We start from the raw sequence: 20,689 nt of genomic DNA on the forward strand, positions 1-20,689 counted from the left end.
AACTAAATTGCCTTGGCCTAAGTGCTTGCTTCTTGCACCCCTGAGAATAAGAACCGCACCAGGGAAAGATATAGGGGTGCCCCCCTCCCCCATGAAACACTAGAAAATGACATGGGATTATTTCCCACGATTATCCGCAGGGACGGGAACGGTGATGAATTTTGTCACCGTGTCATTCTCTACTCCAGGCCCTCTAGAAGCGTCTGGAGCTTGTCGGTGGAGAGGAGGTTTTTTGGGGGCCCTGAGACGGGGCTGGAGGCTGAATTGGGAGGGGCTGGGGGGGAAACAGGGTGAGGACGGATGGAATGGGGCAGGGCTGAAGGCAGTACAGGGCGGAGCCATGTGTCCCGTTTTTTGCGGCCTGAAAAATGGTAACCCTACCGGGATATGGCTCGCCCCTGTCCCGTGTCTACCTCCTCCACTGAAATATAATTTTCAGATTGGCTGGCAGCTTCAGTGAGGCGAGTCTGCTGCTGTCGGCCTACCCCGGAAGCCGTCTCTCTGCAGTGTCATATGTGGGAACAGGAAGTCACTGCAGAGAGAAGACTTCCAGGGCTCACCTTGCTGATGCTGCTGGCCAGCCTGAAGATTAAATTTCAGCAGAGGAGATACAGGTAGGTGGGGGACAGGGGAGAGCCATACCCAGCTCTGGGGAGGGCTGCAGATGGAGAGGCCACTGCCATCAGATCCTGCTGCTGGGGGGTTGGAAGGAGAGAGAAGCACTCAGGGAAAGGGGGTTGGTTGTAGGGAGAGAGAGAGCGAGAGAAGCACTAAAAGGGGAGAGAGGATGGAAAGGGGAACTAAGGAAATGGGAGAAAGGTGGGAGGGGGTGGAGCAAGGATGGGGGAGGGATGGGGTTAAACAGGGTCCTGTGTCTTTTTTTTTTTTAACTTAATAAATCCAGTAACCCTACACCAAATGAGCAGCAGATGTGACTCCTGATGTTGAACTCAAGGACAGAATTGTGCCAGGGCTGGAGATCACCTGAGGGGGGGAGACTGCTGCCCACTTGCTGCCCTTCTCCTCCAGGACTCCTCCCTCCCTTCCAACAGAAGCTCCAACTCCTCCTCTTCCCGCCCCCCAGGAACATTCTGACCAATCAGCACTACAAAATCTGTTCGCCTCTCAGTCGATTCAATTCGGTGCGAAGCTCCGCCCCCTTTCGTGACGCCATCAGTCTGCGCCGAACCGGAAGCCTCGTGTTTTCCTTCCTTCTTTGTTCCTTTGGTTGGCCGAGAAACCGGGAGATCTCGGGCTCCAAATCTGGGCTTCTGCCCTTCTCTCCCTCCCGGGCCTGAAAAAGAGCCTCCAGTTGAGGGAAATGTCTGCAGGAGCTTCTGGGCAGGTGGGAGACTGGCACTATGGGAGGGAGGAAGGGAGATCCCAGGGAGGTTGGCTGATAAATGCTGTTTGTGGTTTGTCTTTCAGATGCCGGTGACCTTTGAGGACATCTTTATCTCTTTCTCCCAGGAGGAGTGGGACTATTTAAATGAAGAGCAGAAGGAGCTGTACAGGGAGGTGATGAAGGACAATTATCAGACCCTGATCTCACTGGGTAAGAAGGGAGCAATCTGCCAAACCAAAATAGACTCCTTTCAAATGGGTAAAAATACGCCCTTTCTTAGATTAAAGGAAAATGTCTTCTCATGAAGGTGCTTAAACTATGTAAATAGTGAAAATATTTTCAAATCCAACTTATCTGTATTCATCGATAATCAAAATACAGGTTTTCATGTATATCTCATTGAAACAAATCTACCCCTCACCTGTAGAACTGCCCCATCACAAATCACAATCGGCTGCAGGAGATTCTTTTTTAAAAATTATACTGTAAATGACTTTTTTGCACTTTATTGGATATTAGGTTCACCAAGGCTCTCCAAACTCAGCTCTTGCACCCTCTTCAAATCTTAATAAATTACCCTGGCCTCGGGGCATGATTAATTCTTCAAGGGCTTCTAGGCACACAAGTACACTGGGCCCCCAGCTCTGCCCCGCCCCCATTTATTTTACCTGTGTTTTTTTACTTCTTTATTTCCACTTATATTTCTTTTATTATAAAATCTAAAACAAAACAAAGATTACCATACCAGTGCAAGTATACAGTTTTAGTTCTATGCAAGCCCCAAACATCTCCGAATAAATCCCCCCTTCCTTCCCTTCCCACCTACTTGCCCAGGACTTTACCTCTGAACCCTTTCCATACGTATATAAAAGTGTTCAAATGCATTGTAAAGCAGTAATGCTATGTGAAATATAAGTCTAGTCTTTAAGCTCGTTACATTAACGGGTGCTAGAATAGATGTGTCTGTCTGTCTGTCTGTTTCTTTATCTCTCTCTTCTTGGCCGCTGTCTGTATTCTTCTGTCTCCCCCCCCCCCCCCCCGAGCAAAGCTGTCTGCCCCCAGGACACACCTCCCCCCCAAAGCAGCCCCCTTTCCCTCTCCCTAACTGTCTCTCCATGGTCCTCTTTTGTCTTCCCCTCCAGAGAAAAGCTGTCTTTCCCCAGCACACCTCCCCCCAAAGCAGCCCCCTTTCCCTCTCCCTATTTCTCTATGGCCCTTTCTGTCTCCCCCCAGCACACCCCTCCCCCCCCAAAGCAGCCCCCTTTCTCTCTCCCTGTCTCTCCATGGCCCCTTCTGTCTTCCCCCTGCCCCCCCCCCGAGCACAGCTGTATGTCGCAAGCACACCCCTCCCCCCCAAAGCAGCCCTCTTTCCCTCTTCCTGTCTCTCCATGGCCCTTTCTGTCTTCCCCCTCCCCCCCTCCGAGCACACCTGTCTGTCCCAAGCACACCCCTCCCCCCCAAAGCAGCCCCCTTTCCCCCTGGCCCCCCCTTGTATTGGTCCCATTCTTACCCTCCCTCCATCCCGGTCTTCTGGCCTGCTCCTCTTCAAAGCAGCCTGCGATCGTGGTGGACGGCTTTAGCGAACCTAGCAGGCCGCTCTCCAACTCGGTAGCACGTTCCCTCTGATGCGATCCCGTGCGTCAGAGGGAGCGTGCTACTGAGGTTGGAGAGCGGCCTGCGAGGTTCTTTAAAGCCGGCCACGATCGCAGGCTGCTCTGAAGAGGAGGATCAGCGGCGAGTGAGGGCGGGAGGTGACACGGCGAGGACAAGGGCAGGGAGAGAGGGCAGGCGGCAAGTGAGAGGCAGCAGCGAGTGAGGGTGGACGGTGACGTGCCGAGGACAGGTTCTCCTGCTTCATGGCGGTGGGCGGGGCTGCAGGAAGACGTGTGAGTGTGGTGGCAGCAGCAACCCCGACTCCTTCTTCTGCACGGAGGTGGAGAGCGGCTTGCGAGGTTCGCCACAGCGGCTGGCGAACCTCAGTAGGCCGCTTTGAAGAGGAGCGGGTGGGAGGAGTCGCTGGTGTCTTCTGCACAGTCACACGGAGGCGCCGTGAGGACTGGCACAGAAGCACATCTCATGCCACCAGAATCACGATTTTTGAAAAGCGCATACGCGCTTAGCCTTTTATTATTATTGATATTAATAAACAAATTTGCAACTCCCAATAAACTGCCTCACTCTACAGGTGAGGGGTAGATTTTTTTCAATGAGATATTCATGAAAACCTGTATTTTGATTATCGATGAATACGGATACAATTGGATTTGAAAAATATTTTCACTATTTACATAGTTTAAGCACCTTCATGAGAAGACATTTTCCTTTAATCTAGGTAACAAGTTTAAGAGTATTAATAAAGGGCGTATTTTTTACCAATTTGAAAGGAGACGGACAATTGGAGTCTATTTGTCCACTGATGTGATCAATCGAGTGTAACCAGGGCAGGATTAATTCTTTGAGGGCCCCTAGGCACCCAAGTACGCTGACCCCCCCGGCCCGGCCCCGCCTCTACCCTGCCCATGCCACACCCCCGTCCCGCCCACATTTATCTATTTTCTTATTTACTTCTTTATTTCCACTTGTATTTCTTTCTTTTTTTTTTTTTTTTTTAATTTAAAACAAAGATTAGCATACCAGTGCACAGCTTTTCTTCTATGCAACCCTCAAACATCTCGGAACAAAACCCCCCCTTCCTTCCCTTCCCACCTACTTGCCCAGGGCTTTAACTCTAAACCCTTTCCATACGTATACAAAAGTGTTCAAATGCATTGTAAAACAATAATACTATCCGAAACATAAGTCTATATTAATAACCAAGTTTGCAACTTCTTTCAACTGCCTCACTCTATGTCGTCCAACGGTAACCCATATGTATGTATAAAAATACATACATATGGGTAACTACTCTAGTATGTTCCACGCCATATATGTTAATTTGTAACAAAACAACAAGGCAAGCGGTCCAAAGAATCCAACGTGGAACAAAAGAAGATCGGCAGCCAATAAGGAGATTCAAATCAGATATATTCAAGGTGCTCCCAGGAACCATGCCTGATGCATTTCGCCAAACAAGGCTGGTCAACGCTAACAGAAAAACATGTCTTTCATACACACAGGACACAGAACCACCCTCACCCAGTATGGAATAAGTAATCACAAACTAAACTCCCCACCCCCTTTTTACAAAAGCACAGACGAGGTTTTTAGCGCTGGCTAGTGGGCTGAATTTTCTGCGCTGTTCTGACAATCATATGAATTCTATGACCATCAGAGCAGTGCAGAGCATTCAGCGTGCTGGCTTGTGCTACAGATGAAGAACTTAGGTGAACTTCAGTGTGATTGTATGTGATGATCTTAAGGTGGCCTAACAGGTTGAAAAGGTGACGGCGAAAGCTAGAAGGATTCTAGAGTGCTTAGGAAGAGGTACGGCCAGTAGGAAAAAGGATTGATTCCCCTGTATAAGACCTCTGGCGAGACCTCATTAGAATATTGTGTGCAATTCTGGAGACTGCACCTTCAAAAAGGATGGAGTTGGTCTAGAGGAAGGCTACTAAAATGGGGCGTGGTCTTCCTCATTAGAGAGTGACACAAGGGAAAAAAAAATCTGTCCCCGTCACTGCCCTGTCACCGGACCACCGCCCCGTCCTCGCCGTCCCCTTCACTGCCCCGTCCCTCTCGCCACCTCACTTCCTCACTTCGGCACCCCTCGCGCGATCTGTGCATCTCCCTCCCTCCCCCTAACCTTCTCAGCTTGTTTTAAGCTTTAATAGTTGTTAAAATCTGCCGGAGTGTTCGTGCAGTTGTGTGAGTGTGTGGGCAGAAGCTTCTCCTCTGATGCAACCGGAAGTTGCTAGCCGCGGGTAACATCCACCCTGTCATTCTCTATTCGTCATAAGGCGTATGGGGATAGACTTAAAGATCTAAATTTATAGACTTTGGAGAAAAGGCAGGAAAGGGGTTTATACTATTTATACCTCATACGCATACGCATTTATACTTATGTGGTGTAAATGCGTATGAGTCTCATTTGAAAGGAAGCTCTGGATTGAGAGGGCATAGGATGAAGTTAAGAGGTGATAGGCTCAGGAGTAATTTAAGGAAATACATTTTTACAGTAAAGGTGGTGGATGCGTGGAACAGTCTCCCAGAGGAGATGGTGGAGACAAGAGACTGTCTGAATTCAAGAAAGTGTGGGATAAAGACATTGGATCGCGTAGAGCAGGGGTGTCAAATGTCAGTCCTCGAGGGCCACAATCCAGTCGTGTTTTCAGATTTTCCCAATGAATATGCATGAGATCTATTTGCATACACTGCTTTCATTGTATGTTAATAGATCTCGTGCATATTCATTGGGGAAATCCTGAAAGCCCCACTTGATTGAGGACTGACATTTGACACCCCTGGCTTAGAGCGAAGAAGAGATAATGGTTACTGCGGATGGGCAGACTGGATGGGCCATTTGGCCTTTATCTTCCATCATGTTCTGTGTTTCTTCCGCTCTTTTGTAAAGGGGGGATAGAAACATGTATACAAAAAACTGAAGCATAAAGAAGACAGGCTCTGCATACATGGCCTCTTTTACAAAGCCGCGCTAGCGGCTACCCCGTGGCAACAGCCCCGAAGCCCTTTAAATCTCTATGGGCTTCAGGGCCTTTAGCACAGCAGCTGGCGTGACTTTGTGAAAGAGGCCGACAGTGGCAACACCATGTAAACATTGGTGCATATTCCCCAATACTGAACAAAATATAAAGATAGCAGAAGTAAATTTGAAAAAAAAAGATCAAATCACTTTACAAATTGCCAAATAAAAATAAAACAAAAAATGGAAAATAAGATAATACCATTTTATTGGACTAATACATTTTTTAATTAGCTTTTGAATTCAAACCCTTTTTCCTTAGGTCAGTAATACTTTACTGCTGTTACAGTATCCTGTCCTGACCTGAGGAAGGAGAATTTGGTCTCTGAAAGTTAGTAAAAAATGTATTAAAATTACTCAAATAAAACAATCACTGTATTTCCATTTTCTATTTATAAACATTTATCAACACAGCTACTATGCTACTTTATCCTAAAGCAAAGAAATTAAAAAATAGAATTTTGTTTCTACCTTTGTCTTGATTTTCATATAGGTTATCAGCTGAATTATGTGTTAGGGTATTCCCATTTGCACTAGAGTTCTCCATAGTTTATTGTAATCCACACAGTCAAAAGCTTTGCTATAGTCGATGAAGCAAAGGTATAGGGGTTTTGGTATTCTTTGCTCTTCTCCAATATTCATCTAACATTGGACTAGGACTCGAGCACAAGTTGATGGCACCTAACAACCTTTGTCGCCTGGTTTCTGCTTTCCTCATCTTGTCGTTCTCTTCCTTCCATCCATTGTCTGCCCCTTCCAGAAACTGTCTGCCAACCCCTTCCATCTTTCCATTTCTCCTCCTGCCTTCCCCCACCCCCTTGGTCTGGCATCCATCTTCTTCCCTCTGTTCCCCTCATGATCTAGCATCTCTCTCCTTCCATCTCTCCTCCCCTCCCCCTCTTCTTCTCATTTCCTCCACTTAGATCTGATATTTCTGTCTCCTTACCCCCGTGCTCTGGCATCTCTCTCTTTTCTATTTTCTTCTGTCTAAATTAAATTCTCTCTTACTATTCAGTCCTTAGTTTCCCTCTTTTCACTGTGTCTAACCACAGATTGCCACCCCTTTCCTTCACCCCTCCAATATCTCACCAACTCTCTTCTTCCCCCTATCCAGCATATGCTCTTTTTCTTTATCCCCTCCTTCCATCCAGTATGTGTTCTCTTTTTCCACTTCCATTAAGCATCTGCTCTTCCCTTTCAACTGACATCTATCTGTCCTCTTCTCTCTCTCCCTTCTCCCCATTTCCATCATCTGCCCTCTTCTCTCTCTTTTCTCCCCACTTCCATCATCTGCCCTCTTCTCTCTCTCCCTTCTCCCTGCTTCCATCATCTGCCCTCTTGTTTCTCTCTCTCTCTCTCTCCCTTCTCCCCGCTTCAATCATCTGCCCTCTTGTCTCTCTCTCTCTTCCCGCTTCCATCATCTGCCCTCTTCTTTCTCTCTCTCTCTTTTCACCCCGCTTCCATTATCTGCCCTCTTCTCTCTCTCCCTTAACCCCGCTTTCATCATCCGCTCCCTTCTCCCCGCTTTCATCATCTGCCCTCTTCTCTCTCTCTCTCTTCCCCGCTTCCATCATCTGCCCTCTTCTATCTCTTTTCTCTCTGCTTCCATCATCTGCCCTCTTCTCTCTCTCTCTCCCTCTCTCTCTTCTCCTCACTTCCATCATCTGCCCTCTTCTCACTCTTCTCCCCGCTTCCATCATCTGCCCTCTTGTTTCTCTCTCTTCTCCCCGCTTCCATCATCTGCCCTCTTGTTTCTCTCTCTTCTCCCCGCTTCCATTATCTGCCCTCTTGTTTCTCTCTCTTCTCCCCGCTTCCATCATCTTCCCTCGTCTCTCTCTCTCTGCTTCCATCATCTGCCCTTTTCTTTCTCTCTCCCTTCTCCCCATCATCTTCCCTCGTCTCTCTCTCTCTGCTTCCATCATCTGCCCTTTTCTTTCTCTCTCCCTTCTCCCCACTTCCATCATCTGCCCTCTTCTCTCTCTTCTCCCTGCTTCCATCATCTGCCCTTTTCTTTCTCTCTCCCTTCTGCCCTCTTGTCTCTCTCTCTCTCTCTCCCCGCTTCCATCATCTGCCATCTTCTTTCTCTCTCTTCTCCCTGCTTCCATCATCTGCCCTTTTCTTTCTCTCTCCCTTCTGCCCTCTTGTCTCTCTCTCCCCACTTCCATCATCTGCCCTCTTCTTTCTCTCTCTTTTCTCCCTGCTTCAATTATCTGCCCTCTTCTCTCTCTCTCCCTTCTCCCCACTTCCATCATCTGCCCTCTTAAACTCTCCCCCTAGTTGGCCCATCTCCCTCACTTTCGCAGGTCATCTTTCTGATGTTTCCTTTGTCAAACAGGCAGCGACATCGACTGCAAATATTATCTTGGAAGTGGTGCTCGGCCCAAAGCTTGCCCTTTGATGCTAACTGCCAAGGTGGAAATAGGAAGTTTCAAATTTCAAGTTTCTTTATTTTTGATATACCGTCTATCAAACAAGTGTCTAAACGGTGTACAATAATTGGCATGCCAGATGCGTCACATTAATGATTGGTTTAGAGGCACTTCCATAGAACTGTCTTTATTGGCTCCTTACCATGTTAGTTATGTGTTGCATGTTACTGACCCATCATTCTGCCTGGCGGTGGCAAAATATCCGATTTTTGCTCCGGCTAGGAGGACATGGCAGTGGTTGTGTAAAATTGCTAAACTGTCTTCTGTAGTATCTCTGTATTTACCTATTCAGGGTAATGGTGCCTTTTTGCCTGGACTGCAAGCTGCCTCATTTCAACAGTGGGCTGTAAAAGGCCTCCGCTATTTATTTCCGTTATACTCGGAGGAAGGAACTTTGGCTTCATTTCCATCTTTATGTCGTCCGTTTGACCTGCCTGCTACAGATATATTTGCTTATTATCAGATAAGACATGATGTGCAGTCTTTACCAGCTGAGCACCTTCAGGAGGAGAGTCGTGAAGCACTTTCTGAGCTTTTTAGTTTGTCAGCTCAACAGCGGATCCCCCTTAAATTTCATTTACTGGGTCTTAGGGACTGCCAGCCGGGACCTAGTTAGACATTCTGGCGGCCGCTTGGGCGGAAGACCTGCAGTGCTCATTGACAGCTCAACAGGTGCTGAAAACCATCAAGAAAGTGTCTGCTAATGGTCTTCACTGGGAACTACAATTGAAGGTGGTGCTGCGGCTTTACGTTCCTCCTGAAAGGGCAGCTCGAATGGGCATTACTTTGAATCACAATTGCCCCAAATGTGCACAGGGGCCTGCTTCCTTGGGACATATGTTATGGACTTGTCCTTTGATTCTTCAGTGTTGGCGTGACCTTGGTAACTACACCTCTTCACTTTGGGGCAGACGTTGGTCTCCTGCGCCCAGAGCTCCATTTGGCGATTACACTATTGCTGCACCGAAATTGAAAGGAATGACAGCTTTTGTAGCGCGGACTGTACTTTTGGGTAAGAAAGCCATATTGACAAACTGGATATTACCAGATCCGCCGACTTACAGTCAATGGAGATCTATGATGATCGTGCAAGCTTCTTTGGAGCGGAGACAGGCTGGTGACCTTGACCTAGGCCCGGGTCGCCGCTTTTGTCAGATTTGGGAACATTTTTGGATGGACTCCGTGCAGTGTTCTCCCCAGCGCTTTTCAGCTGGGCGCTCCGCCCAGCAAATTTAGATTACCGCCCGGCTGTCATCTGCCCAATCCTGCTGCCACCACTGCTTAATGCGCAGCCTGAAGAGCCGCCAAAAGATTCCCGCCGGACTTTAAAATAAACAAAACCCAGCAAGCGACTCGAACCCGGCTTCCCTCCAAAACCGGAAGTTACGTCGGGTGGGGGGGTAGAGAAGAGAAGCCGGCACGGACCAATCAATCCAAACAATCCAAAATACAGCTTTGAGACTCATCTACTCATTAAAAAAACATGACCACATCACTGAAGCCTTCATCAACTCACACTGGCTCCCAATCCAAGAAAGAATCCATTTCAAATTTTACTGCATATTATTTAAAACCCTACACGGAGACAGCCCATCATACCTGAACAATCGCCTCATCCAAGCACCCAGTACCAGACACAGAAAAACGCACTCACCATTCATACCCCCCCCAATCAAAGAAGTAAAAAGAACAAAACTACACGACGGCCTCCTAGCCACTCAAGCCGCAAGACTGGACAACCAGATCTCCAACCTTCTGATGACCACCCCAGACTATAGGACATTCAGAAAAGAAATAAAAACCACACTTTTCAAGAAATTCCTGAAACAGCAATAACAACACGACCTCTAAATGCTCTTAAGATCTACAACTTACCTCTCTAGCTAATCATTGTAATTCTGTCTTTTTAAATTAACCTTTTGTAATCCGCCTTGAACCGCAAGGTAATGGCGGAATAGAAATCCCTAATGTAATGTAATGTAATGTAATGTAATTAGAGCCCCAGAGCATGCGGGAGATAGTCCTGCCACGGAGGGAAGCTTACTTGCTCTTGCTTACTTCAGTCCTTTCTCGCTGCCGGGTCCTGCCTACTTTCTGTTTCCGCGAAGGCAGGACCCGGCAACGAGAAAGGCCTGAAGTAAGCAAGAGCAGCAAGTTGTAAGCTTCCCTCTGTTGCTGACCTTTGGGAGATAGGTCAGCGACAAAGGGAAACTTGCAACTTGCCTTTGTCTGTAGCGAATCTGCCGGGTGTGTGAGACGGGGGGGGGGGGTGAATGGGAGGAGAAATGCTGCTGTACCCAATTAGAGGGGGAGGGGGAAGAGAAATGCTGGTGATTCTGCTGTACCCAATTGTGTGTGTGGGGGGGGGGTTTAAGAGAAATGCTGATGATGCTGCTGCTGTACCCAATAGGGGGAGGGGGAAGAGTCATGCTGCTGCACACAATTAGGGGGGAGGGTGAAGAGAAATGCTGCTTCTGCTGTACCAAATTGGGGAGAGGAAAGAGAAATGCTGATGATACTGCTGTACTCAATGGGGGGAGGCGAAGAGAAATGCTGCTGCACCCAATTGGGGAGAGAGAGGGAAGGAGGGAGAAGGAAGATCAGGAAAAGGAGGAAAGAGATGCAAAGACAATGGGAGGGAGGAAAAGGAGATACCATACCATGGAATGGAAGAGAGAGATGTCAGGGCATATGGGGGGGAGGGGAAGTAGGGCCGGATTAAAGGATAGGTCCAGTAGGCACAAGCCTAGGGCCTGAAATGGTCAGGGGGGTCGCACCAGTGCTGTGCTTTGGGGCCTCACCCTTGCTGGATTCGCTGGCAGCAGCAGCAGCAGCCTCATCATCATCTCGGGCACCCCCCCAACCCGATCTGACCCTCCTATCTCTCCCTCCTTCCCTCATCAGTGACGTGCCAGAGGGAATCACGGCAGGAGAAAGCCCTGAAGCAGCCTGCTTAGAGTAGAGCAGTGCTGTTTAGAGTCTCGTGATGGGACGGAGGAAGAGATAGGAGGGACGTGGGGGGGAGAGTAGCAGTCTGCCCCGGGTACTCAGCTTGGCATCATGAACTTCTTTGGCTAGCAACAGCATTTACAATTCACTGCTGTTGCCAGCTTCAGGCCTTCCTCTCTGCCGGGTCCTGCCTACTTCTGTTTCTATGAAGGCAGGACCCGACAGAGAAGAAGGCCCGAAGCTGGCAACAGCAGCGAATTGTGAATGCTGCTGCCTGAAGAAGTTCATGACGCCAGGCCTTGGGTGACAGAAGGAGGAAAGGGAGCAGAGGGGAAGAGACTTGCTGCACCCAACTGAAGGGAGAAAGAAGATGAGGGAGGAAATGAAACGAGATGCCAGGGATTGGAGGGAAGGAGGAAAGTATGCCAAACCAAGGGAAAAGGAAGGGGGAAAGGAAGGAGAAGATGTCAGAGCATGGAGGGGGAGGGAGAGATGGAAGAAAAGGAAAGAAGTGAGATGCCAGAGAATCAGGGAAGGGAAGATACCAGACTGTGGGGTGCGAAGGAAAGAAAGGAGAAGAGAGAGTTGCCAGAGCATAGGGGATGGGGTGTTGACAGAGAGAGAAAAATGGAGAGGTGGCAGAGCTGAAATCAATCATGTACAAAGGAGAAGAGAAGGGGCACAGGATAGACAGTTTATTGAAGGAGCATAAAAAGAGGGAAGATGCCATATGGAATGGGGAGAGGGCGGACAGTGGATGGAAGGGGCTGATGCTGCATGGAAGACAGAACGGACAGATGCTGGCTAGAAAGAAGAGTGAAGACAAGATGATTAAAGCAGAAATGACAAAAGGTAGAAAAAAATTTTTTTGTTGCTTTACATAGAATCAAGTAATATTGTATCTATTGATTAAAGTTTATAAATAGGAAATGGAAATAAGGCAGTTTTTTGGGGACTAAACCCCTTTCCTCAGGTCAGGACAGGATACCATACCATAACAGCAGGGTGCCCAAATGGTCGAGCGCGATCGACCAGTAGATCACAAAGGCAATGTGAGTCGATCGCGTTGCTTTGGCAATCTTTTTCTTCCTGCCTCCCTGAGCCAGGCCAGGCGCGTACAAGCTCCGGACTCATAAGACTTCACCTCTGATGTCAATTCTGACATCAGAGAGGAAGTTCTGGGCCAGCCAATCACTGCCTGGCTGGCCTGGAACTTCCTCTCCGACGTAAGAATTGACATCAGAGGTGTAGTCTTGTGAGTCCAGCGCTTGTACATTCCTGGTCTGGCTCGTGGAAGCAGGGAGAAATCGGCATGGTGGCTTAGGGGGTAGGGAAAGAATTGGGGAAGTGGAGAAATTGGCGCGATGGCTTGGGGGGGCAGGGGGAGAGAGACAGAAAGAAAAGGGGAGGGGCAGAAAGAAAAAAAATATTGGATTTATAGTCAGAAGAAGGAAGTGCAAACAGACTCATGAAATCACCAGACAAAAAGGTAGGAAAAATGATTTTATTTTCAGTTTAGTGATCAAAATGTGTCTGTTTTAAGAATTTATATCTGCTGTCTATATTTTGCACTATGGCCCCCTTTTACTAAACCGCAATAGTGGTTTTTAGCGCAGGGAGCCTATGAGCATCGAGAGCAGCGCAGGGCATTCAGTGCATCTCCCTGCTCTAAAAACCAATATTACAATTTAGTAAAAAGGGAGGGGGTATATTTGTTTAATTTTGTATAGTTGTTCCTGAGGTGACATTGCATAGAATCGTCTGCCTTGACCTCTTTGAAAACCCGCGGAATATAAATGATAATTAACATTTTCTCTGCGTATAATGTGCTTTGTGTTTTTTTTTTTAATTTTATTGTTGGTAGATCATTTTGACTTGGTCATTTTAAAAGTAGCTCGCAAGCCCAAAAAGTGTGGCCATCCCTGCTGTAGAGCCATTTCTTGTATGACTGGATGAGCTATATTTAACTTTTTTTTTAGTTGTTTAAATTCATGCAGAAATAAATGGCTAGATTGAACCTAATGACTTCATTAATGCCTTTCCCTTTTTTAGACCTCTATACCATTTGAAAGAGGGCAAATACTTCTTAAATTTAGTAAAAATATTCTGGCACAAGTGTCAAACCTTAAAAAAGGAAGTCATATTGAGCATTGGAAAATAATAATAATAATTAACTAATAAAAATAGTATACATTTAGGGCTCCTTTTACTAAGTTCCGATAGTGGTTTTAGTGTGCGCTTAGCGCGCGGAGGAATTGCCATGCGCGCTAGATGCTAACGCCAGCATTGAGTTGACGCTAGTTTTCCCATGTAGCGTAGAGGTTTGCGCGCGCTAAAAATGCTAGCGCACCTTAGTAAAAGAGGGGGTTAATTTTCCCCACCACCAAATTTCCCCATCCCGCCCCACCCGGCTACTTTTTCATGCCACCCGGCTGGAAAAAATTTCTGGGGAGAACACTGCCGTGGTCGCCTATTGAACTTGTGATGGGAGTCACGTATCACTTCTTGATTGTTGGTTGTTGATATCACAGTTGTTGGTGGGAGGGGGGAGGGTATGGGTGGAAGGTTGGTGGGGGATTGCATAGCGCAAATGTCAGAATTTTTGGACTTTATTGTTATGTTTTTCCTGGCACTTTTTTTCTTGAAACTGTTAAATATATTTAAACATAAACTAAATGGTGTACAATAAAATGAGATTAAAAAAAAAGAAATGAAAGAGGCATCAGAGCTTTGGGCCGAGCACCGCTTGCAAGATAATACTATGTTTGGGTCCAAAAAATGCACTAGGCCTTATTTTCGGGGTAGGCCTTCCTCTCCTCCACCCCAATTCTTCCTCTTCCTTTTTCTCCCCCACATGTGCAGCATCTTGCCTGTCCTCTCACCCATCCCCTTGTGCTTTCTCTCTGCAGCATTTTTCTATCCCTCCTTCCATCCCACCCTCGCGAAGCATCTTTCTATCACTCCCACCCATCTCCCCCCCTCCCCCCGTGAAGCGGAACCCTTGAGCAGCATCTTTCAGGGCATGAGCAGGAGTGATCCCCAGTCATTCTTGCCCATGTTAGCTCAACTCTCAAAATGGTTGTCATGAGCTAAACTAAACTAAAAATTAACCTTATATATCAGGCCTTCAACCAAAGGAAGCTCGATGCGGTTAATAATAAATAAAAAGAAATAAAGCGAACTATACAAGAGTTAGTTTTCAAAATGTTTAGCAAATAAAAAAGTTTTTAGAAGTTTACGGAAGAGTTGGAAGGAACTGGGACACCTCAAAATTAGGGGAAGTTCATTCCATAGTTGGGGAAACTTAAACGCCAGAGAGCTGCTAATATTCTTAACTCCATGAATTCCTTTCCTAGAAGGAAGAGAAAGTTTAAATCGATGAATGCCTCTCGCATATGAAAATCTATAAACATTCCATAGCAGAGGAACAAGAGGAGCAAAGATACCATGTAAAATCTTAAAAACAATACATCAACACTTAAACTGAATTCTAAAATAAACCGGGAGCCAATGGGGAGAGAAAAGCAAAGGAGTCACATGGTCGAATTTGCTCTTTCCATATATCGACTTCGCGGCGGTATTCTGAATCGGTTGTTGTCTTTGAAGGCAGTTCTTAATGATACCAAGATAAATGGCGTTACAATAGTCTAACCGGGATAATATAATAGATTGGACCAAAACAGAAAAATGACGTTGATGGAAAAGAGATCTGACCTTCCTCAATATCCGTAAGCTGAAAAAACATTTCTTAACCAGAGAGTTTATTTGATCCTTAAAAGTAAGAGAAGAATCAAAAAGTATTCCCAAAATCTTAGAGGAGAACTCAATTTGTAGGGAGGCACCAGAATCCAAAAGTACAGTGGAAGGAAGATGATCCAATTTTGAGCCTAACCACAGAAGTTTAGTTTTAGCTGCGTTGGACAGACATAGCCCAAGTTTGAAGTTTAGAGATACAGTGATTTATTTTAAAAGTTAAATTGGTAATATTTGGGTCAATCTCAATCAGTATAAAAATGTCATCCGCATAAGTAAAAAATGTTTCCCACGCTGACAGCTTATAAATATTCAAAGTTGTCCTATAAAAATTGAACAAAATTGGGAAAAGTGGAGAGCCCTGGGGAACTCCACAAGGAGGTTGCCAGGAATTAGAAATATTACCATCAATATTAACTGAATAAGATTGGGACAATAAAAATTTAGAAAACCAAACAAGACCAATATCTGAAAGAAATTGGAGCAAAATGTCATGATGTACTACATCAAACATCATGGACAAATCAAACAAGCAAAATTGAACATTTATGTTGAAGTCATAGTTGTTGGATTTTAGAAAGAAGAGAGATCAGTAAAGTATCAGTACTAAAATTGGAACAAAATCCATATTGAAAAGGTTGAAGAAATGAAAATTTCTCCAGATAATTAGTAAGTTGGCCCGCTACAATTGATTCTAACAACTTTGTCAACAATGGTATATTAGCAATTGGTCGATAATGTGAGGGGATAATGGGGTCTAGATCTGATTTTTTTCAGAAGAGGAAGGAGAGTTATTTGCTCCATAGATTGCCGGAGGAGTGTGTGGCGCAGTGGTTGGATCTACAGCTTCAGCACCCTGGGGTTGTGGGTTCAAACCCCGCGCTGCTCCTTGTGACCCTGGGCAAGTCACTTAATCCTCCATAGCCCCAGGTACGTTAGATAGATTGTGAGCCCACCGGGACAGAGAGGGAAAATGCTTGAGTACCTGATTGTAAAAAAAACCGCTTAGATAACCTTGATAGGCGGTATATAAAATCCTAATAAACTCCTAATAAACTTCATTGCGTAAAGCATCCATTTTCCAGTGACTAATTTAATAAAATGCTCAACCAAGTTATGACCTGAGAAGGAATATTGAAAAAAAGATATGAAAAAAAGACCTCTTTGGTAGTCTCATGAGATTGCTACTAGAGGTCATGACAGCCATTTTGAAAGCATAGCCAGCATGGTTAAGAGCAACTGGGGATCACTCCTGCCTTGACTACAACCTTAGACCACCAGGAATTGTAAAATAGGCTGTGGGGGGAGCAGTAACTCCTGTTCGGAAAGAAGAGAGAGGTATGGAGCAGGGCAAAGCCCAAATTTTAGCTTCCACTGTAAACGCGTGGTCAATTTCAACCACAAATGAAAGCATGGCCATAGCTTTATGGCCAAAAATTAATATTGGACAGAAAAAGGATTCGGGGCCACTCTTGTCACTGAAATTGAAACTGAAATTTGGTCAGCTTCTACTTATGCCATTTCCAAGGAGCATCTCGTCATTTCAGAAACCTGCAGTGTTTGTAGAAAAATATTTCAACAGATGGTTTATAGTTAAGTAACAGACCAATTCTTAAGCCATTCTTATTCATAGGTAATACCTTAGAACACACCACTGTCTTCTAGCACATGATTAATAACTTCTGTTTATATTCAACAGATCATCAGATCACACAAGAACAGAGAGACCCTGCAGGAGACTCAAGTTATGAACATCAGGGCAAGAGGAAAGGAAAAACACACCAGAAACAACTTCAAAGCATGCATAAAAGGAATCGTAAAAATGCCAAACCATTTACATTCACAGAGCGTAATAAAAGCTTCAGTCAACTTTCAACTCTAAAAATTCACCAACAGACCCACACAGCAGGGAAACAATTTCCATGTACTGAGTGTAATAAAAGCTTCAGTCAGCTTTCACATCTAAAAATTCACCAGAGGAGCCACACAGGAGAGAAACCATTTATGTGTACTGAGTGTAATAAAAACTTCACTCAAATTTCACATCTAAAAGTTCACCAGAGGATTCACACGGGAGAAAAGCCATATCCATGTACCGAGTGTAATAAAAGGTTCCGTCAGCTTTCACAGCTTAAACGTCACCAGAGGATCCACACAGGAGACAAACCATTTACATGTGCCGAATGTAATAAAAGCTTCTATCGTCTTTCATATTTAAGAGTTCACAAGAGGATCCACACGGGAGACAAACCATTTATATGTGCAGAATGTAATAAAAGCTTCACTTGGCTTTCACATCTAAAAGTTCACCAGAGGATCCACACAGGAGACAAACCATATCCATGTACCAAGTGTAATAAAATGTTTCCTCAACTTTCAGACCTAAAACGTCACCAGAGAACCCACAATGGAGATAAACCATTTACATGTGCCGAATGTAATAAAAGCTTCTCTCATCTTTCATATTTAAGAGTTCACAAGAGGATCCACACAGGAGACCAACCATATAAATGTACTGATTGTAATAAAATCTATACTCGGTTTTCACATCTTAAAATTCATCAGAGGATCCATATGGGAAACGAGCCCTTTACCTGTACTGAGTGCAATAAAAGCTTTATTCAGCTTTCACGTCTAAAAGTTCATGAGAGGATCCACACGGGAGAAAAGCCATATGCATGTACCGAGTGTAATAAAAAGTTCCCTCAGCTTCCAGAGCTAAAACGTCACCAGAGGATCCACACGGGAGAAAAGCCATATCCATGTACCGAGTGTAATAAAAAGTTCCCTCAGCTTTCAGAGCTAAAACGTCACCAGAGGATCCACAAGGGAGAAAAGCCATATCCATGTACCGAGTGTAATAAAAGGTTCCGTCATCTTTCAGAGCTAAAACGTCACCAGAGGATCCACACGGGAGAAAAGCCATATCCATGTACTGAGTGTAATAAAAGGTTCCGTCATCTTTCAGAGCTAAAACGTCACCAGAGGATCCACACCGGAGAAAAGCCATATCCATGTACCGAGTGTAATAAAAGGTTCCGTCAGCTTTCACAGCTAAAACATCACCAGAGGATCCACACAGGAGACAAACCATTTACATGTGCCGAATGTAATAAAAGCTTCTCTCGTCTTTCATATTTAAGAGTTCACAAGAGGATCCACACGGGAGACAAACCATTTATATGTGCAGAATGTAATAAAAGCTTCAATTGGCTTTCACATCTAAAAGTTCACCAGAGGATCCACACGGGAGACAAACCATATTCATGTACCGAGTGTAATAAAAGATTCCATCAGCTTCCAGAGCTAAAACGTCACGAGAGGATCCACACGGGAGAAAAGCCATATCCATGTACCGAGTGTAATAAAAGGTTCCGTCAGCTTTCACAGCTAAAACGTCACCAGAGGATCCACACAGGAGACAAACCATTTACATGTGCTGAATGTAATAAAATCTATACTCAGCTTTCACATCTTAAAATTCATCAGAGGATCCATATGGGAAACAAGCCCTTTACCTGTACTGAGTGCAATAAAAGCTTTATTCAGCTTTCATATCTAAAAGTTCATGAGAGGATCCACACGGGAGAAAAGCCATATGCATGTACCGAGTGTAATAAAAAGTTCCCTCAGCTTCAAGAGCTAAAACGTCACCAGAGGATCCACACGGGAGAAAAGCCATATCTATGTACCGAGTGTAATAAAAGGTTCTGTCAGCTTTCACAGCTAAAACGTCACCAGAGGATCCACACAGGAGACAAACCATTTACATGTGCCGAATGTAATAAAAGCTTCTCTCGTCTTTCGTATTTAAGAGTTCACAAGAGGATCCACACGGGAGACAAACCATTTAAATGTGCAGAATGTAATAAAAGCTTCACTTGGCTTTCACATCTAAAAGTTCACCAGAGTATCCACACAGGAGACAAACCATATCCATGTACCGAGTGTAATAAAATGTTCCCTCAGCTTTCAGACCTAAAACGTCACCAGAGAACCCACAATGGAGACCAACCATTTACATGTGCCGAATGTAATAAAAGCTTTTCTCGTCTTTCATATTTAAGAGTTCACAAGAGGATCCACACAGGAGACAAACCATTTACATGTACATAGGAGACAAACCATTTACATGTACGTCCACACAGGAGCAAAACCATATACATGCACTGAAAAAAGAGCTATTCTATAAGCTTAAAGTTATTGCATCATGTGATGCAAGGGGAGGGGTCAAAGGCCCTGATTGACTCGGGCGCATTGGGCTCCTTCCTTGGGAGGTGCCTTGAAGGGATACTTTTCATGTGTCTTGCAGTTTTTCTTTCAACTGTGTTTGAAGCTGTAAAATCCAGACCCTGTTTTTCTTTCTCTTGCTGATATACTACAAGGCCATTTTATGTTTGAGAGATGTGTTTTCTTATCCCGTCTTTGCAGCTGTATTAGTAAGAAGCTTTAGATAAGGAAATTCTTTGCTAAGCAGAGCCCCCTTTAGACTTTTGCCTTTTAGATAGTAAGGGGCTTGTTATTTCTTTTAAAGTTTCATGTGATCTGTGTCCATATATGGTTTGTATTTACATCATATGCTGATGACACTGACCCATGTAAAATGATATAAAAAGGGTTGTAAAGCTGACAATAAATTGGACATGTTTGGGAGATAATAGGCATCTGTTATCTCTAAGATATTGTCCCCAGATGCATCTGACTTACTAATGACAGAGTGTGTGAGGCAGTAATTGGGACCAAATCCTTTTATGCCTGAGCCAATCAGGGACTTAGTTAGGGAGGAGTCTAAGGAAGTCCTTGATTGGCCAAAAGAACGGCGGGTGTTTAATTCCTCTGGCCGTCTCTCTCTCAGTGGCATTTCTGTTTGCGAAGCCACAGGCACTGGTTCCTGCACAAGGCCCCGCAGCTGACCTGGAAGCCTAAGGCTCCATTGTTCCTAAAGCGTCTGGGTCAGCCGCAAGCCTCGTGCAAGAACCAGCAGCTGCAGCTTTGCGAACAGAAGTGCTACTGAGAGGAGAGAGCCAGCCAGAGGAAGTAAACACCTGTGGGAGGCACAAAGGGTCAGGCTGCCTTATCAGCTGCGAGCTGCGGCTTTGCAAAGAGAACTGCGATAGGAGGAAGCCAGCTAGAGGAGGTAAACAGCTGCAGGGTTTGGGACGCAGAACGGAGGGAAAATTGATGAGGGTCACATTTGGACAGGAAGAAAGGAAGAAGGGGTGCCTTGACACAAGAAAGGAGAGGCAGGACCTGGTTCGTAACTATGAGTTTGATGTAAGTTGGACGTTCTTAAATTGGGGACTGCCTGTATATATTTATAAATATCCAAATGAAAAAAGGAAAAATTCATTGTTAGCTATTGCTTGGCTTGTATTTGTGCACTGTTGTGGGGTTTTTTTTCTGTTGGAGCTTTTTCTTGTACTCTGTTGAAAAATTATAAGATGAAAAAAAAAGGAAAAACTCAGTTTGTTCAAAGAACCACAATTTCAAACTTGCAGAAAACAAACTTATGCAGAATATGGCTAATCATACACCCAAGGCACGATTTAAACATTTTTTCTGCCTTTTCTGGGG

The 20,689-nt window shown here is 45.2% G+C and overlaps 1 protein-coding gene across 1 annotated transcript; it reads left to right on the plus strand.

The window, feature by feature from the left end:
* Positions 1 to 1,156: 1,156 nt before the first annotated feature.
* On the plus strand, positions 1,157 to 20,646 carry LOC117354661 (zinc finger protein 420-like). Its single transcript, XM_033932509.1, has 3 exons — positions 1,157 to 1,345; positions 1,429 to 1,555; positions 16,815 to 20,646. The coding sequence occupies exons 1-3, from the start codon at positions 1,322 to 1,324 to the stop codon at positions 19,229 to 19,231; spliced, it is 2,568 nt and encodes an 855-aa protein (XP_033788400.1). The 5' UTR covers positions 1,157 to 1,321; the 3' UTR covers positions 19,232 to 20,646.
* The last annotated feature ends 43 nt before the right edge of the window (positions 20,647 to 20,689 follow it).

This window comes from Geotrypetes seraphini, chromosome 2 (assembly GCF_902459505.1).
Source record: "Geotrypetes seraphini chromosome 2, aGeoSer1.1, whole genome shotgun sequence".
Lineage (NCBI taxonomy): Eukaryota > Metazoa > Chordata > Amphibia > Gymnophiona > Dermophiidae > Geotrypetes > Geotrypetes seraphini.

What these genes read in the sequence shown, in the direction of transcription:
- LOC117354661 (XM_033932509.1), top strand. Translation starts at nt 1,322, where the DNA reads ATGTCTGCAGGAGCTTCTGGGCAG. An exon ending in CTGCAGGAGCTTCTGGGCAG is followed by an intron (nt 1,346 to 1,428) that starts GTGGGAGACTGG and finishes TTTGTCTTTCAG; the next exon opens with ATGCCGGTGACCTTTGAGGA. An exon ending in TCAGACCCTGATCTCACTGG is followed by an intron (nt 1,556 to 16,814) that starts GTAAGAAGGGAG and finishes TATATTCAACAG; the next exon opens with ATCATCAGATCACACAAGAA.